The sequence below is a fragment of the Tympanuchus pallidicinctus genome, unplaced genomic scaffold, assembly GCF_026119805.1.
Source record: "Tympanuchus pallidicinctus isolate F22 unplaced genomic scaffold, pur_lepc_1.0 scaffold16, whole genome shotgun sequence".
In the NCBI taxonomy this organism is placed as follows: Eukaryota; Metazoa; Chordata; class Aves; order Galliformes; family Phasianidae; genus Tympanuchus; species Tympanuchus pallidicinctus.
Genome location: NW_026294679.1, coordinates 3,416,682 through 3,435,277, shown reverse-complemented (window position 1 = coordinate 3,435,277; position 18,596 = coordinate 3,416,682). Strand labels below are relative to the sequence as shown.

At 47.4% G+C, this 18,596-nt stretch overlaps 2 protein-coding genes across 11 annotated transcripts in view; one reads left to right on the top strand and one right to left on the bottom strand.

The window, feature by feature from the left end:
• Window positions 1-420: 420 nt before the first annotated feature.
• NKX1-2 (NK1 homeobox 2) lies at window positions 421-2,191 on the bottom strand. The gene is made up of 2 exons (XM_052677389.1): window positions 1,957-2,191; window positions 421-1,104 (listed from the first exon to the last, which is right to left on the bottom strand). Exons 1-2 carry the CDS (start codon window positions 2,189-2,191, stop codon window positions 536-538), a joined length of 804 nt encoding a protein of 267 aa, XP_052533349.1. The 3' UTR covers window positions 421-535.
• A 2,957-nt stretch (window positions 2,192-5,148) lies between these two features.
• Window positions 5,149-18,596, top strand: part of LHPP (phospholysine phosphohistidine inorganic pyrophosphate phosphatase) — a 68,453-nt gene continuing 55,005 nt past the window's right edge. For 9 of the 10 annotated variants that reach the window (XR_008205044.1, XM_052676873.1, XM_052676868.1 and 6 more), the window contains exons 1-3: window positions 5,149-5,291; window positions 15,714-15,901; window positions 16,504-16,657. Coding sequence is in view for 9 of the 10 variants with exons in the window: in XM_052676873.1 (XP_052532833.1) it covers window positions 5,173-5,291; window positions 15,714-15,901; window positions 16,504-16,657 (461 nt within the window). In the remaining variant the exon portion in view is untranslated. The remainder of the gene's footprint in view (window positions 5,292-15,713; window positions 15,902-16,503; window positions 16,658-18,596) is intronic. The other variant, XM_052676869.1, reaches the window with a different exon arrangement.

Below are 18,596 nucleotides of genomic sequence, written 5' to 3'. Positions count from 1 at the left end.
AAACGCAAGACAGAGGGGCGATGCATATTAGCAGCAATCAAATACTTTCCCACTGCCCGAGCGGACTCTGCACATCGCCTGATGGCACAGAAGAGAGAACTCTTAGCAGGTAACCAAGCTTGCAGGTTTGGGATCTGAAATCTGATATAAATGAGTCATGCACCAGTCCCCGGAGCAGCAAAAGTCGTGGACGTCTCCGTGTGTGAAATCGGACCAGCTGAGTGTGGTCAGCAGCACCAGGACAGCAGCAGTGGGAACAAAGTGTGGCAGCTCCGAGCTCCCTGGGGCTGAGGCGTGTGCTGGCAAGCCAGATGGCAACGAGGAACGTTGGAAAGAGAAACTTGGAGAAGAACTAAGAGTCAGGCGTGTGTAAAGAGGGTTACTCTCTCCATCTCCTATAATTACATATCAAACGTGCTAATAAAATCCTGTGGTTACAGCATGTGGGTATTTTGTCTCTTTGTCGAAGCGAGCTGGAGAAGAAAAACCCGATTCCTCACCCTCGGGAGCGCTGGGACAGACCCGGGGTAGGCTCTCAGAGGTGCGGGGCATAGAAGGGCCCGAGGTACGCCGGCCCCAAGAAGGGAGCGAAGGGTCCGCCGCCGGGGCCGCCCAGGGGGAAGGGAGAGGCGGCCGGGAAGAGAGCGCTGGCGGCGGCGTACGAGGGGAAAGTCTGGCCGGGCAGCGCTGCGGGGCGCGGCGGGCTGGGGGAGCAGCGGGCGGCGGCGGGGGGAGCGGAGGCGGCAGCTCCGTCGGCTCCGGGATGCTGCTTCTTCCACTTGGTGCGACGGTTCTGGAACCAGATTTTCACCTGCGTCTCGGTGAGGCTGAGGGAGAGCGCCAGGTTGAGGCGTTCGCACACAGACAGGTACCGGGTGGCGCGGAATTTGTTCTCCAAAGCCACCAGCTGCTCGTAGGTGAAAGCCGTCCGCGCTCGCCGCGGTTTGGCGCAGCTCGCCTCTGCCCGACGCCGTCGGCCGCCTCGCGGCGAGCCCGGCTCCTCCGGCCCCGTGGCTGCGGAGCACGAAGAGGAGCCGGCGCCGGCCGCTGGCTGCCCCTCCTCGACCGCTGCCTCCGCGCCGCTCTCCGTCGGGGTGCGCGCATCTATGGGAGAGGGCGGCGGGGTCAGGGGGGCACTGCGGAGCCGCTCCGAGCCCCCCCTCGGCCCCACGCTGCGAGGAGCCGTTCCCTCCGCGTCCCTCCCCGGGCCGAGATTTAACGGTCGTTAAATAAAAGGAGAAAAAAATCCGGCCGGCAACCCCAGCCACGGCGGCTCATTTACAGGGAGGTGTGGATATGGATTTCTTACCAATTAAAAAAGAAGTTATTAAAGTCCCCTTCTGAAGCGAAATAAATCCCCTCCCCCCACCTCCCCATCTCCGTGCTAATGGAGTTTCAGATTTGCGAGGGCCGGATCGATAGATGTCATCTATTAAAGGTAAGTTTTAATCGAACAATATTAGGATCAGGCCGGGGGAAGGAGGTTTGAAGTGGGTACCTGCAAGCTGTGGGCAGGAGATAGGCGGGAGTCAGTAATAGGATATCGATCAATGGGAGCTAAGGCATCCTCCAGCGGGGACGGACTGAGCAATTACCCAGCCGGCTGTCCCGGGTGCGGGGGGGGGCAGTCGGCGAACAGCGGGCGTAGATCGGCATCGGGACCGGGACCCCCTCCCTGCCCGGGGAAGGGTGGCCCAGGGACGCTTCCATTTGGGGCCTGGCGACGTCGTGGTGCGCGCGGGGCGCAGCAGGAGGATTGCCCGGGGGGGAACTTTTCTATCTTCGAGACTCGAAAGGGGCTGCATCCCCCTCTCCCCCCGCCTCGCCTCCCTCCCGACGGACGGCGGTCCGCAGCCCGACCCCCCCGCAGCTGTCCGGACTCGGGGGATGCTCCCCGGCTGCCGGCACCTGCTCGCCCCGCCAGCGCCGAACAGAGAAACTCGAACGCGTTCCTACCATCCGCCTCTAGTTTATTCCTCTCGCTCTCGTGCTGAGCAGCGCCTTTTCCTACTTCAACTCTCGCCAAACTTTTTTCCTGCTCTCCCGAGCGGCAGGCGCTGCCGCCGCTCCCCGCGGCCGTTTCGCTTCTCCGGGTGAATTTCTGAGGATCCAGGATGTCTAGGATGGAGAAGGAGATCTTATGCTGCTGGACGGGGGCCGCCTTGGCCCCACCGTCCGGGCATTCCAGCATCCCCCGCTCCGCGCTGCCGGAGAGCCGCGGGTGCCAGCGCGGGGCCGGGGCCGGGCGGAGGGCAGCGCTGCCGCGGAGCCGCCGCCGCCGCCGCCTCCTCGCGGAACCTCCGCCTGGGCGCTGGAGACGCGGAGTGAGCGGCGGGGAGGAGGAGAGCGGGCGGCGGGGTGGGGGTAGAGGAGGGGGCAGAGCAGCCATTGGCACGCGGCCCCGCGCCCTCCCCGCGCTCCGCTCCGCGGGGGCGCAGCCGGCGCCGCCCCCCACCATCATCGCCGCCCCGCGGTGCGGCCCGGGGGGATCCACGCGTGGTTGCTCCCGGGTGAACCCTGTGATGAGGAGAGCAGGGGCTCGGTGCGCTGCCTCTGCCCAGCGGCCTTTGTTTTGGGTGTAAAATTGAGCTTTGGTCCTCAGTGAGCATCTTCGCAAATTAGCATCTTCTCGTTTTCGGTTGGTTTGAGGTCAGCTCAAGGTCCGGGTAGTTCAAGGGCTGGCCCTGACTCCTGGAGTTCAGCCCTGGCGTGTGCATCGGCCCCATTTCACAGGTGGGGGTGATTGATTGAAATTGAGGTACAGCCATGCTGGACGCCTGCCCCCCCGAGCAGCCCTTGACTGAGAACTGTCACCTGGCATGGAAGTGCCCCATCACCTCTTATCCTTATAGCAGAGGTAAGATGAGCAACAGCAAGTCAGGTCTCTCCACCCTGCCCCACTCTCATGACCTTTATTTAAAACTTCCTAGCAACGTAGTGCTGTCCTGCAGACTTTGAGGAGGATGCTGTCCCCTCCCCTTAGAAGTTCTGCGTTTTGTTGGTGCTGCACATCAGGGTGAGGTGTAGACAAAGACTTTATGCAGCAGGAAAGGGAGTGCTCCCACTCTCTGCCTGTCTGTGGGAATCTGACTAGGTAAAAATAACGTGCTGCTCAATGGTAACAGGTGCTGCAGAATAGGAATAAAGATGATAGAGTTGGGATTTCTTTTTGTTATTGCAAAGGCATGGGTCTTGAGATAATAAGGAGCTGGAAGATGAGATAAAGGTGTGCAGGGAGACATGATTACAAGTAATTTCTTTGGTCAATTATGTGGTGGCAGTACCTGAGAGAGTGTTTGACACTGGGCTCTGGTATGGGATATCACACACATTCAGAAAAGAAGTTATCTCTGTCCTGGACAGTTCATGCACTGAAGCTGCAGACCAATGAAGCTTAGTTTCATGGATGCATCCTGCATAAAAATGACCCTAGGGTTGAGGTGGAAATCATTCTGCTGGGTGCTGCTCAGTGCTTCTCATGTGTCAAAGTGATGAAGTTGCCTGAGGTGCAAAAGGAAAGGGAAAAGTTCCCCATTTCTGGATAGTGTAGGTCCAGGGTGAGGTCAAATAATGGAAATGAATATGAAATATTCTTGCATATCCTCTAAGTATGGTTTTGAACAAGATTCTTTTTGTTTGTCACCAGTATCAAAGTACCCTGAAAAAGCACAGGTATGATGATCTGGTAGATAGATGTATTGCTGACTGTATTTTAAGGATCATAGAATCACAAAATGGCCTGGGTTGAAAAGGACCACAATGCTCATCCAATTCCAACCCCCTGCTATGTGCAGGGTCACCAACCACCAGACCAGGCTGCCCAGAGCCACATCCAGCCTGGCCTTGAATGCCTGCAGGGATGGCGCATCCTGTCACCCTTTGCAGCACTGGAGATGTTTCATTTTTGGAAGGAAAAAAAATTGACCAGATTTATGGTGAGAATATAAATGCTTCTGAGTTATTGCAACTGCAGAAGTTTAAAAGGTAAATTGTAGTGCTGGGATTAATTTGTGGGCAAGCAGACATCTTCAAATATGATCAGGTTAGCACGTGCATGGAGGCTGACCTACAAATAGACATGCCCATGGAAGGCACACACAAAAAGCACGCGTTCATGGATTGGTTTTAGCAGTCTGTTTGAAGTTGGTTTGCTTTCCAGCCCAAGCATTAAAATTCAGCCTGAGTGCTGTCTTTAAATTGCTTTGATGCTGGGTGGGTTTCAACCCTGACCTGTCCTGTCGGCAGTGATGGCTGTAACAAGCTGCGGATCAATATTCATAGCGGGTGTCCTGGGCTGATAACACTATCCGAGACAATGTTCGCTATCAGCGTAGACAGCTGAGATATTGCGCCATTAGTGATGTTGTTTTAAATAACCTGATCCATTTCTGGGTCTATTTAGTGAATTTCACAGTTTAGATAATATCTTTAAGGAGAAGCCAAAGGCTGTTCCAGACGCGGCGATGCAAATCAATGCTGCCAAGGCTCCTCTGCTTTCCTTAAAACAAAGTGGACTGTGGTTCCAGCGCACCTTGTGATGCGTTCTGCTATCGATAATATTAGCAATAAGGCAGCATTTCGACAACATCGAGGGAGAAACAGAGCAACCTGCAACAGTGCTGATAAAATCTTGTCTGACTGTAAAAAAGAGGGGACCTGTTCAGTTTTTTACATGACGAGGCAGTTATTTCTCTTGGAGCACATGTGAGGAGGTGCCACAGAGGCGATGTTTGGGGCAAGCAAGGCCACGCATCCATCACCGGGCTGGAGAGGGTCCCTTGGGCCAGCACAGCCATCCCCATCACAGGGGGTCCCTGCGTTCCAGGTCCATGCTCCTATTTGCATGGATCTTCCAAGACGTCTGGGGAGCCTGCAGAGCGAACTTGCTGTATTGGACCCAACCTATCTGGTTCTGTGCCTCTGTGCTCACGTGTGAGGGGGAACTGCATGAGGGGGGGTAAGCAGAGCGGGTCAGCAGGCAGACCCATAGCAGAGCCCAGGCCGCTCTCCTGACAGCGTGAGACACTCAGAGCTGACAGAAGCAGCGCAACTCAGAGAAAACAACACTGTTCCCTGCTGTTTGTAACATCCATCCCCCGCTCCCTTCAGGCCGCCTCGCCGCGCTCAGACTCCATTTCCCGACAGCCCCCGGGGCAGCGAGGCGGTGCCGACATGGCGGCCTGGGCACGGGCGGTGCGGGGGCTGTTGCTGGATATCAGCGGGGTGCTGTACGACAGCGGCGGGGAGGGCGGCGGGGTGCCCATCGCCGGCTCGGCCGAGGCCGTGCGGAGGTACGTGAGACCCTGCCAGCCCGACTCTGTGCAGTGTGGGGTGGGGGTCGCAATGAGGTGAATGCTGGGGGTGATGGGGGGGGCTGCGTGCACTTTGCGTTCAGCTGGGTGAAGGTCAAAGGTCGTGCAAAGGGCTGCTGGGCAGGTAGTGGCCTCGTTCAGCTAATTAACTTGGTGAGCTGGTCGGTGTGTCCTGGGGGCAGGTGTGGCACTGGGCTCTGTTTATTTCAATGTAAATATTGTCTCTGCGTTTGCTGTACGCGAGGTTGCAGTGTGTTCCCTCGCTTTTCTGTTGTTGGGATGCAGATCTGGGATTCAGAGTAGACCCTAGGAGGAAAAGATTACAGTAAAATAAAAGCTTTTATTTCTCCTCAGGTGTAGAGCAGCCTGTTTGCTGAGGGCAGAGGCGTGTGCTGCTGGGTGCGACCTCTGCCAGAATTAAACTTCCCTGGCTTCCCTTCTCATCTCACCCAAATCCTCCTGATGACATTATTTCCCTGCTGAAGCTGTGGCTGACAGTCAGTTTGCCCATGAAGGAGCAGCTCCTGCTCTCCATCTTCCAGGATAAGACACTCTATCACCTTCCTGCGACAGCACTCTGTCACATCTCCTTGACTGGCATTTTCTGATTACTTTGCCTGGGCTCCCGGCTTCTCTGTCAATTGCCCAGGAGGAAGAATCATAGAATCATTAAAGTTGGATAAAACCACTAAAATCCCCAACCCCAGCCCACCCCACCATGATCACTGCCCGTGTTCCTCAGTGCCACATCCCCATGACTCTGGAACACCTCCAGGGACAGTGACCCCAGTACTCCCTGGGCAGCTGTGCCACTGCATCATTGCTCTTTCAGAGAATAAATGGTTCTTAACAACCAAGCTGAACCTCCCTTGGGGCAGCTTGACTCCGTTACCTCTCTGGTGGCTGCAGGAGATGGTCAAAAAAGCCAGGTGTTCTGCTCAGAAAGAGGAAGGATGCACATGCCTGCCATCAGAGCCACAGGCTAATTTTGCTTTATTTTCTGTATCCTCTGTAGGCTCCTTTATCTTGAGGAGAAACTGCTTGATTCCTTCTGCCAGAATTTTTTTGCATGGCTGTGACAAAATGATTTTGTTCTCCTGTGGCTTGTTGCCCCTTTGGTAAATGGGGGGATTTATTCCTTTGTTTCTTTAGACTTTAAGTGCTTCAGGGGCTTCTCTCTTATGCTGAGTTTGTGCAGGGTAGCCCTGATCATAGCTGAGGCATTCAGGCATGGCCATAGTAAACATAAATAGCAACAACCATATAATTACTGTCTGCAAGCAGATCATTTCCTTATAAACCAAGACATATTAGTAATATCTGCATCACAGTTCCCCAGATGTTTTTGACATATTGTTTGTTTCCCCTAGGTTTTTAAACTTTATTTTCCATCAGGTTGCGGACTGTTATTTAATAACTGTGTCACTGCATTTGCTGAAACCTCCCATATGGAGGCAACATACACTGCAATTTAACTTACGGCAATGCCAGAAATGCGCTGCTGAAACAACACGCAAGCTCTGGCCTTGGGCTAAATACAAGATATTACTGTCTTTCTCTTGAAAATGCTGGAAGTATCTGGGCCCCTGTTTCTCGTTAGGCATTTCTGCATCTCAGCAGCTAATTTGACCTGATGCAGAGGGGGCTTTAGGGCATCTTTGAGGAGGGTTTGGAGATGCTGAATTGGACAGGATGTGTTGAGAAGGGTTGGGGTTCAGGTTCGGGACAGTGTGGTGCCTCTGTGTGCAGCACTTTGCCCACTGCCCTGTGTGGAGACACCCAGATCCAAGCACCACACTTACTTCTTAAGGAGTGTGCTAGGAACAGGGAGGCAAGTGTTGGTATACCTGGTCTGCTAGATGTGTCAACAAGAGGTTCTATCTGTGGCAATTGGAGACAGCCCAAATGACCACTGAAAGGCATCAGGAAGCAAAAAGAAAAAGCATGTTTTGTTCAGGTCATTCAGTGCAAGTGGGTAAGAATGATCATTTTCTGTGGGTAAAGTTGAGTAACCTTATTTATCTCCCTATCAGGTTGGTAATTGTTGTAGCTCACACCACATAAAATCCTTATTCACTCATTATCCTATTACGAGTTGATCATTAATATCAGTGTCCGTGTCACAATATGGCTCGGTGGTTCCATGCAGATGGATTAAAGCAAAAAGTGGCTCTTTTCTAATTAATTCCTTTTTTTATCAATTAAGAAGTCGTAAGTGCAGACAGCTAGGAACTTTATAACTAGTTCTCTTTGATACAATCTTTTGCAAAGAGATGTATCTAAAATTTCTCAGCACATTTATATATTTCACAAGTCCACTATGATTCTCAAACACCATTCTGACGTTGGTTCATACCGTGGATATGAACTCTCCCAAAGTGGTGGCTGACCTGTTGTCTTCCTGCATCATCTCCCACACCATTACAGCAATTAACTTCATGTAACGATGTATACTACACAACAATAAAAAATATAAGTAAATATTTTCATTTGCTGTTGTTTTCATATGGCTGAAGTCATTTCAGCTCCTCTAAACCTGTATTTGCTGTGTGATTTTTCTTGTTTTCAGCAAAATTCTGCTGTGCAGTTATTTCAGTTAGCATTTCAGAGAGTAGCAGTGTAATTTCTGCCAGCAGAATTCAGTCTGCCTTATGTTTATGATGGCTGCAGGGAGTCGGGTTTCTCACTTATTTTTGGTTTTAGCTTTCAGTACAGTCAGATGGAGTGAAAAAAACACCAAAGAAGCTGATGGGCTCTGAAATGCCCTGACCAGGATGACATTCAGTAACACAATTGTCTGTACTTTAGAGATTCACCCAAGGAATGGCTCACTGTCTAAGCTGATGTTACTTGTGATGACAACGGAGAGTGTTTTATTCCTAACGCACATGCAGTTTTTACCAATGAAATAATTCAGTATGCACTGGATGGAAATGGGTGAATAGGGAGCAAAGGAATGAACCATGGAAGTATTTGTTGTACGGAGGGCACGTCCTTCTGTTCTCAAGTAGCACTAAGGTGGATCTGGATCCTTCAGATGCTTGGCCAAACCATGGCAGACAGGTATCTGTGTGGCAAAGGGCCTTGGCACCACTGTTTTAACCCAGAACCCAGGGTGCCAAAACACACAGAAACCCAGCAGGGACTGCTCTAGTTCATTGCGGGTGAGGATATTGGAGAGGTACGTGACCAGACAATCCAAAAATGTGTTGTTAGGATCATTTGGCCCTTTGAAACTTTTAACCCACCACATTTCCTGGCTGCTTAGTTTGCTGTGGCATGCATTTGTTGTAAATGAGTTGTAATGGAGTTGAATGAAACACACCTCTCTGCAGATAGCTGGCAGATACTGGCTGCCATTTGGGGCAGATGAGAAAGCCATCAGTGACTTAAAGCCTTCTGTTGGAGCCAGCCTTAACAGCACCTCTATACTGTGCTCTTATTGTCTTAATTGATTTATACAGCATTGGCATGAGGTGAGCTATTCGCTTTTTATCTTCCAAATAATAGGGAGTTGGTCCCTTGTAAGACAGAAGGTGGTTAAACACCCATAAAAGATGCCCAAGCCCAGCTCTGCTATTTGCATTTACAGCCCTGTGCTGATAGTATGGCCATTAGCATATCCATATGAAAAGCACACAGTGGTTGGACCTTTACAACATCCTGTTGTTTGGCCTGTATAGTGCATCTGTGAGCCGGGCCTTCTACAGGGGCCCTGAAAAGAGCAGCGGAAATCTGGGGCGCGGGGAGGCTGCAGAGCAGCTGGGCAGTCATGTTAAAGTCAGCTACCTGGGGAGCCGGACAAGGAGAGGATTGTGAGCAGAACAAGTGGAACGGGAACTGTAAAGCAATTCGGCATGTGGGGATTCGGGTGGGATGGTGGTGGGTTTACAAAGAGCCAGCTGAAAGCGTGGGTAGGGCAGGGAGCAAGAAATCTTTGTTGCAACAGATGATAACCAAAGCAAAGTTTCCTGGTTTGCCACATCTTGAGGGCATGGGATAGCAGAAGAGTCCTAGAAAGGCTTTCAAAATAAACTATACAAACTCTTGGGTTAACATCCATTTGTTTGTCTTTACACTTAATTCTGTTGGCAGTTTCTATCTGCAGATCCCAAAGAAGGCTGGGTGTGACCATCTGCCTGCTCTGGAGGCAGCCAGAGAGACACAAAGAGATGGAGCAGTCTCTTGTAGGCACAGAGGTATTCACTGGCTGAGCCAGGAGCAGATCCAGGAACTGACCCTCACTGGCTGTGAAGTGGCCATAGCTCTTCAGCAGCCTGTGGTCCCATGTTTCTGCAGCACTAGCCATGTACTCAGGCTTCTTGAAGTGGTGGACCTTCCTAACCTAGGTTTTCTTCACTAATCAGCAGTGTTTGTTATTGTTTTAAAAAGAGCTGCCTGCTCGAAGGTATAGGTACTCCGAGCAAATGCTGTCTGTGTAAATTGCATGAATAAGTGCTTACACTTCTGGAATTTAAATATCATTAACCTTTAGGATCTTGAGCTATTTACCACCCATCAGCACAATTATGGCACATACTAATATTTACCAACGAAGAATAATAAAATGTATTACCACGATACCCACTAACAGTGCTTGTTCTTCTACCATCTAAATTCTGATTAATTCTGAAATGGATTAGCAGCTCTCTGCCTCATTCAGAGCCTTAGAACTTGAGACTTGTCTCAACTTAATGCTGTTGGGTAACTTTTTTTCCCATCTTTCATGTTGGGTGAACTTGGTCTGAAATCTTAAGAGCCAAACCAGATCCTTTGCATATCCTCAGCAATAGCACCATCATTTATTACCACCATTAGGCTTAGGGGCCTTCATTAAAATTGCACATAGTCCTTGCAAGCGATGCCCTGGCAGTAGTTCTTAGCTGTGCTGCTTCTTCAGAGTACAGTGAGAGATGCAGAAGTCAGCTGAGAGGTTCTGCAGGTACCGAAGGACGCTCAGCTGAGTTTTGCTTGCTTTGAGGGAGCTTCTATCTGCATTTGGATCCTTAGCAGTTCATCACTTCCAGATTGAAGCCACATTAGGTTTGCTGAAATGCAGCTTGCTTTGCTGTGAAATCATGTGGCACCTTGTAGAGTGCAAGGCACGTGAGAGCGAATTATTTATTGATAAAATAGGCTAAATGAAGCCTTTTGGCAATTGGCTTGCTTAAAACAGAATCCATTATTTACTAACAGATGCTGTTTGTAGACAAACTGAGAATGTGACAGTGACAAAGATAGTTTGGTTTTGATTGAACTTTTAATGGAATAATTAGTGGCTTCAGAGACAAAGCAACTGCTTCAGGAAAGAACTAAAACTATTGGAGTACAATTAATTATATTGTCCATAGAAATGTTTTGCCTAATGAAAATAAATATATTCCAGGTCTGTTTCTGCTAACTGAACACCCCAAAGCTCTGATTTTTGTTATTGACAGCTCCAGAGTGGAGAACTGCCAAGTGTTTAAGGTCTACCAGAATTTATTCTGCTCCAGAATGCACCTGTAGGTTTGATCAGCATTCAGTTCTGTGTGAGTCTGTGATGTAATCTGCCCTTATGCTCAAGCAGGTGAAATGTGATTTACATTACCAAGTAATGTGTTCAGTAATTCCAGTATCTAATTGGTGCATCAGGGGAAGGCAGCTGGTGTGGGAAATACAGGACTAGACAGGTCTTGTGTTCTGTATGGGAACCCAGTATCTGTACTTCTTTAAAAATACTAAGGGTGATTTAGATACTAACTAAAGTGTTGGTAGGATTTCAAGTTTACAATGAACATCAACTAAACAATTTAAGCTCTTGCTGTCAAAGTGTTTCTAAGTGGTGTTTCTAGAGTCCTCAGTTCTATAATGGGACCACTTTGAATTTCACCACTGTCCACCTAACAAGACCAGGCATTAATTACTGTGACCTGAGCTGGCTCTTCATGATGTAACTGACTAATTATTGTGGCTAGAAAAGAATATTTGCCTTCTTTGTATAGCAGTGTGTGATTTACTAGGTGAATTAAGGGGAATGGGGCACTTCCTCTGATGGTGGCCACTCTTCATTGCTTCAAAAGGCAGTGCATGGAATAATATGACCCTTTCAGGGGTTTCCTTTTGAATGATTTCAACTCTTTCGTTAGCAAAACCTTTCACTGAGCCAGAGGGTGGTCAGAGATGGGGAGGCCAAAGTTTAGCCTTCACCGTGCCCTCAGTTTCTTTTGCTGTGTGCAGGACAGCACAAATTGCAGGAGTGATGGCTTTCAGTCCAGATCCTTGGGCCATTTCTCTTCCTGTTGGTGTCACAGTCTCTTCATTGTCTAAAAGAACAGCTTTTGTGTTTTATATGCCCAAGGGCTGCCCATAAAGGTTGGCAAGGGCAGCTGGTTAAGTCTGCACAAGGTCAGTCAGGATGTCTAATAATTGTCCTAACACTTTACCTGTTATGGAACAATAATGAGAGTTTTTTCATTATTTTCGGGTGAGTGAACCTGGCAGATGCTGACAGCCAGCAGATGTGTAAAGTTCGAGGTGATTTGTAAGGGACTGGCTCATCTGACGCACAGTAATTGCACTGTGGGACATTGTCACTCAGCGTCCCGTCCTGCTCTGGCAGGATGAGGTAAAGGTCAGTTCAAAGAGCTGGTACAGCAGGAGGGACAGTGCTGGGCTGGAATTCAAACCTCGTTTTCCTGTCTCCCGTGTCCGCATCCTCACGATGCGCTTGGTACTGAGTTCTAGATTTAGGGATTGCTTGGGTGACAGAATAGTTGTTTTGAGACCAAGTGGTGAAGCGTAGGAAGAGGTGCTTTTACCCACCTGTTGGTATTTTAGTTCTGTACTCATCTGTCCAAGTATTCTTTGATTTTAAGTATGATTTGCAGCTCGGAAGTTCTGTTAGCAGTGGTTTGTTGCTTTGAGCTTAACAGGGTTGCAGGTGAGCTCATGCAGCAACAGGACTGTCAGACTTCTCATCTGCTCCCTGCAGCCCTCTGCACCTAGCTGTCCTCCTCCAAGTACAGCTCTGACAAGTGTTTTTTGCAGCAGAAAGGGTTTTAGCAGTTTGCCACCTGTGACACCCAGAGAAGCCAGCTCTTTGAGCACGCAGGCAAAACTGAAGGTTCCCTGTTCCTGCTCTGGGTCTGGGGCCCATTTTTCTCTACTTGCAAGCACCTAGTCCATTGCTCTTTATCTTACATCACAAATTTTGTTATTTCTCTTCTCCCAGCATCCTCTCAGTCAGCAGTGCTAGAAGGTGCTGTAACACACTCTGCTCCTGGTCCTCATGTGTGAGCATTAGCTGCTGCATCAGCTCAGAAACACAAGGTTTCCTCTGAGAGCCTACAGTACCATCACAGTCTGCGTGCTGAGCACTGAAGGACTGGTCCTGATGTGCATATAATCACAGCAGTAGGTGTGATTGTATCACACAGGGATTTGGCAGAGAGCTCACGGAGGGATTTTTTTAGGGGCACCAACTTGGAAAGAACGGGTGAGCTTTCACTGAAAAAGTTTTTATGTAGCTATAGCTCTTCATTGTAGATTCAAGTGTTTTTGTTGATTTTCCTTTGTTTAGCATTCCAGGATGCTTTTGAGAGCTATCTTTGTGCTTTGGCCAAAGAACTCCTATTTTCTGACCAACTTGACTGTATTCTTTCCAGGCCTTGCTTCTTACCAAGAACTCTGTTTGTTGCGATGATGATTTCTGGTTGCCACAAGGCCAGGAGCTGCCCAGGATATGTCCAATTCTGTCATGCATTTTAGAAGAGCAACTGTGGTTTTCATCTAAAATTCTGAGAAGAAGCTGAATTTGTAATACAGGAAAAGCTGGTCTTTGCTTTCAGCCAGCTTTCAGACCAGTTTGGGCACATTTATTTGTCTGCACAACTCAACGGTTAGCGATGAATTCATTTCATTGACCTTTGAGAAGAGAGGATATATTCTTATTCAACAAATGTCTGTTTCCAGACAATCATGAATCACAACATTTTTTACCTTCAGAATATATATATATTTTTAACAACGGCACGCTGTTAAAAGTTTATGCATCCAAATTACATTGCTTTGCTTTTTAACTACAGCTGAAACCGTGTTTCGAATAACAGATGTGGAACACTGTCATCTCGCTGTCACACCAATTGTTCATTGTTCTGAGAAGGTCACATCATAATTCATTAACAATAATTATTCCCTGTGGACGCCCTGCACTTCTTCACTCAATTGCTTCATTAACTTGCGAGCGAATCTCACATTCACTGCTCCAATCAATGAAGATATATTTATAATGTACAAGTGGATGCTATTAGTTACAATATATTAACTGCCTAATTTAAAATAGAAAAGCTATCTTTATGAAGGGCAATTAAACACTAAGTGTAATTGATAATTCACATACCTATGATTAGGAAAGACAAATAATAAGAAAGAAATGAATCACCTGTGTTATTGAGGAAGACGCTGGCATGCAGCTTTAATGAGCAGAAGGGGCTCTCTGGATCAGAACTGGATTTCCAAGAATTCTTGGATGGAAAATTCTTCGTCGGATGTGTTGTGTCTGGGATTTGGTGTTTGCACCAACTTGTTGGGATCTTCTTTCCTAGAAAAAAGGACCCACACTTCTTGCTAAGAATCAGAGCAGGTGATTTCCTAATAAAAAAGCCATCATTCTTCCTAACACACACACACACACACACACACACACAAAAGAAAAACAATAATAGTTCAGTAACAATTGAAACCTAATCTCAAACTTACCTACGTATCTGAACCTGTATTAGGCCAGGTCCAGGTCCTCAGAGATGGTTGTGTACATAGTCTCGCTAAAACTAACAAAATTTAGACATTTTAGTACATTTGAGGAGCTGAATGAGGGTCCCTTTGGCAGAAATTAAGAAAAAAAGATTGAGATAGATTTTAAAGGCCTCTCTTTTGCAATGACCACATTGAAATATGTTGATTTTCCAAAAGGCAGACAGCTGATCCTTGGAGAACAGACCTTTTCATGATATCTCCTATGGGTCACCACAACTTGGTGAATCCCAGCTTGGAAAGGTGAAATGCTTCTGGTGCAGTGCAACGAAGAATGGTTAGAACATATTATTTTCATGTGACAATGAAAGCTAGATGAGATAATGACATTTCTGCAAACGCTGAAGCACTGTGCAGTGTGTACTATTGGCACCTTTGTTTGCAGGTGGGGAAGCAAAAATTGCTGTGAGGCAGAGGACTGGCATGAGAATGCAGAGCAGGAATGGTGTCCTTGGCTCTGGGCGCTTGAGGCCATACTTTCTTTCTTCCCTTGAGAAGTCAAGAACTTTTTTTTTCTGTAAACATTTATTAATAAATCAATGAAACTGCTCTATTTTTCAGGATTACCCAACAAATAGCAGCACAGGTGTTTTATGAGAGATTGCATGGTAAATGTGACAGAAGCCATCCCTGCATTGATAAAAGCATCATTCTTGCAGCACAGTGTAACTGGCAGGCCTCATGCCTGAAGTCTGCAGAAGTGCAAAGCTGTGCTTTTACCTCCAGTGTAAGTGCTGATCACTGTAGCAGATGACCAATGAGTGGAAAGGTGTAAATCCAAGCTAAAGTGCTAATAGTGCTATTGCACCAGCTCCTGTGCTCATGGCTGTGCAGTTTGTGTGTGCATCCTGGGAGTGCTTTAATGATACAGGTGAGAAAGCAAAATTTCAACAGGATTTGGAGGTTTTTGATACATGGAGAGAATGTGAGCATGGCAGGCTGAGGTATCCTGCGTATCATGTCCATCATCAGTGCTGCCCCCGTGGTGATGTTAGCTCTGCTCCAGATGCCAGTTCCATGTTATGCAGGGGCTCTGCACGTGTAGTGCCCTAAAACTGCTGGGTGACTCACTGCAGCCTTTCAGTACCTAAAGGGAGCCTATAAACAGGAGAGGAGTCAACTCTTTGAAAGGGTAGATAACTGCAGGATGAGGGGAAATGATTTTAGGTTGAAGGAGGAAAGATTTAGGTTGGATGTCAGGGGGAAGTTCTTTACCAAGAGAGTGGTGAGGTGCTGGCAAAGGCTGCCCAGAGAGGCTGTGGATGCCCCGTCCCTGGATGTGTTCAAGGCCAGGTTGGATGGGGCTCTGGGCAGCCTGGTCTGGTGTTAGATATGGAGGTTGGTGGCCCTGCATGTGGCAGCAGAGGGGTTGGAGATTCACGATCCTTGAGGCTCCTTCCAACCCCAGCTATTCTATGATTCTATGATGCTAATTCCGTGTATTGTAGGGATGCCTACATGGTCATGATAAAGGATCCTGCTCCTGTTGTCATCGTTGCATTTTTATTGTAATTATCCACGTTTTATGTGGTTTAGCAAAGCTGATACTCCCAGCTCCTTTTCCACGTCCAATTGACCCAATTAAATTCTGCTGCTTTTACTCGACAGAATCAAGGCGTCCGGCCTAAAGCTGCGGTTCTGCACTAACGAAACACAAGCGACCCGAGAGAAATTCGTGAAGAAGCTGCAGGGCCTGGGCTTTGACATCTCTGTGGCTGAAGTCACCGCCCCAGCACCAGCAGCCTGCCGCCTTCTGAAGGAGCGTGGGCTGAGGCCACATCTGCTCGTGCACGATGGTGGGACACCGCTGGGACTTGGGTGGGGACAGCCCAGAGGGATCTGTGAGCAAACAGTGAAGTCCCGTAGCTTGGTGGTGGAAGAGCTCCTAGCTGTTCTGTTCCTGTTCTTTCTTCAGTCATGAGACTCTAGAAGAGCTGTAACAGAATGGCTTGAGTGTGATCTCCATCAGCAGTGCAGTGAAGGTAGGCTGATGCAGTGACTTGGCAAAACGACAGCCAAGGAAGCCTTCTTTTGCAGGGATATCTTTTTTGGAGCAGTAAATAATAGTGTGGGAAGTAAAGAGCAGAGTTATCTGCAAACAGGTTATCCCCAGGTCTAGGTGCCTGTGTGTATTGAGCCACTTAGAAGTGGGTGGCAGGAGCTCAGGCAACAGTGGGAAATGGTTTATTTTTCTCCTCCTTGTGATGAACAGCAGGATCTAGCCAGGAATAGAAGGAAGCTGAAGAACAGACTTGCATTTATTTATTTGATTCAGACGTATTTATTTTTTTTTTTATGTGTTGAGTAAAGAAGTAAAAGAAACACAAATCTACAAGAAAACCATCAGTTCAGGTAGGATACAAAATGGTAAGGAATGTATGGATTTCTTTTTCTTTAGATCTTGTCCCTGAATTTGCTGACATTGATAAAACGAACCCAAACTGTGTGGTTATCGGAGATGCAGCAGAAAATTTCTCCTATGCAAACCTTAATGAAGCTTTCAGAGTTCTGATTGGATTGGAGAAGCCTGTTTTGATCTCCCTTGGAAAAGGGTGAGTTGAGCACTGCTTGTTTCTCCCTCTTGTCTTTCTATTTTTTAATTTCACCCAATGCCTTTGTACTTAGTGGAAGCCAGATACTGGCTTTCACGCTGCCAACTTCTAAGTGGTTCACTGATGTTTCTAAATGGAGAGGTTGATCTGTTGAGTTACCTGTCGATGAAAGATCCTTAGTGGATCTGTGAGGATCCACACTTGGCCTCCTGTCTTGTCACTTTTTTTGTAGTCTTTCTAGAGATACAAGGAGAAACTGAAGTGAGAAGGTAAAGGGTGGTATGGATGCAGCACTCACTGGGATGAGACTCAATTCATCATTGTGCACATTTGCAGAGAGCACTGGCAATCACTCAGCATGCAATGCCAAATCCTCCAGCTAACTTGGCAAATGCTCATCAGGAGGTCTCTGTGGTGCACTGGGTAGGGCATCTCTTGAATTTCAGTTCTTGATGGTCATCTTTTCTGCAATGCCCAAACTCCACCGAAGCTGTAGTGCAGGTGGGGATATCTGTCTGCAAGCAAAGTGTGGTGGCTGAGGAGACCTGAGGGGAGAGCCCAATGATATACTGAGAAATGTATGACCTGCAAAAGCCCCTCTGCTTTTGAACTGACAAATTGGTTGCTTTGTTAGTATAGGTGTCAAAAGATATTTTTAATTATACTCTGAACATTAAAGTGAAATTTTGACTACTTACTTGCATAGGCAGAAAAAGTCCAGTTCAGGAATTTTGAATGTTTTAGTTAAAACGTTCATTTAGATGTGTTCTGAGGTTGTGAACAGGTGGTTATTAATGACAATGCTGAAAAACAACAAATCCCAGTGGCCTTTGAGGAGTTATTCTTATCTGTTGCCCTGTGTATGGACTTAAAAAAGAACATGCATGTTTAGTTTGTGGAAACCATAGAGACTTTTTTTCAGTGGTTCAATAGACCATAATGAGCGTGAAAGCCCTTCTGAGTTTGTGGGGTATTGATCCAGAAGGTAGATCTTATCAGCGAGGAGCAGTTAAATCCATTGTGTTGACAATCCTTTCACTCACATGCTCTGATCCTATAAACCAGGGAAAAAAGTCCATGCAATTTTTTGTGTTGGAAGGATAAGGAAAAGCCATTATAAGCCAACAGCACAGCTGCTAAGTATGTGAAATAAACAAGCGTGGTGTGGCATCATTCCATCTTTCAAAATGAAATACAGAACCTACTTTCAAGATTGCAACATGAGCAATGCCAGAATGCCTTTGTGCCTTCTGCATATAAAAGTGTTTATTTGTTTAGTCCTTCATGGATGTAGACAGCTCCAGAGCAGGCCCACAGTTTGTTCATTTGGTGGGGTGTGGGTTTTATCATTTATTTTTATTTTTTATTTTTTAATGAAGAATAACCCATGTTTGGATTTCCTGAGCTCAGTTTTTGCTCTTCTACAATCGAACTTCTAGGTACTGTAAATAAGAGTCCTGCAGAAATGGCTGAATAAGTTACTCTGGTAGGTAAGTTCTCAGACCTGATGAATGGAGACTATAAACTGGATGAATTGCTTCACAGTTTATAGCTAAGATGCATCATCGATGCCAAGAGTCATGTGAAAAAGACAACAAACCACAGGTCAGCTTTCTTGCTCATGTGCAGAATCAGTGTGCGAGGACCTGAACAACTCCTCTACCTGGAGCAAGCAGGTTGATTTCTGTTAAGTTTTAGTTCATTCCGTGGAAAAGGAAAGCATCAGAGTCAGTGAAGCAGAATGCCCTCCTCCTGAAAATGGAGTGATTTACATTTAGCATCTGTTTTGGGCTGAGAGTGGGAATTGGCTTTGTAATTTCTTCTGTCATGCCACTGTCAGAAAATTAAGCTGTTTACGCTAGACTATAGAAGGTTAATGGCTGTTCTAGCAAAGGTCAAGTGGTCATTTTAAAAGGAGGCTGTGCTGAATAATCGAAAA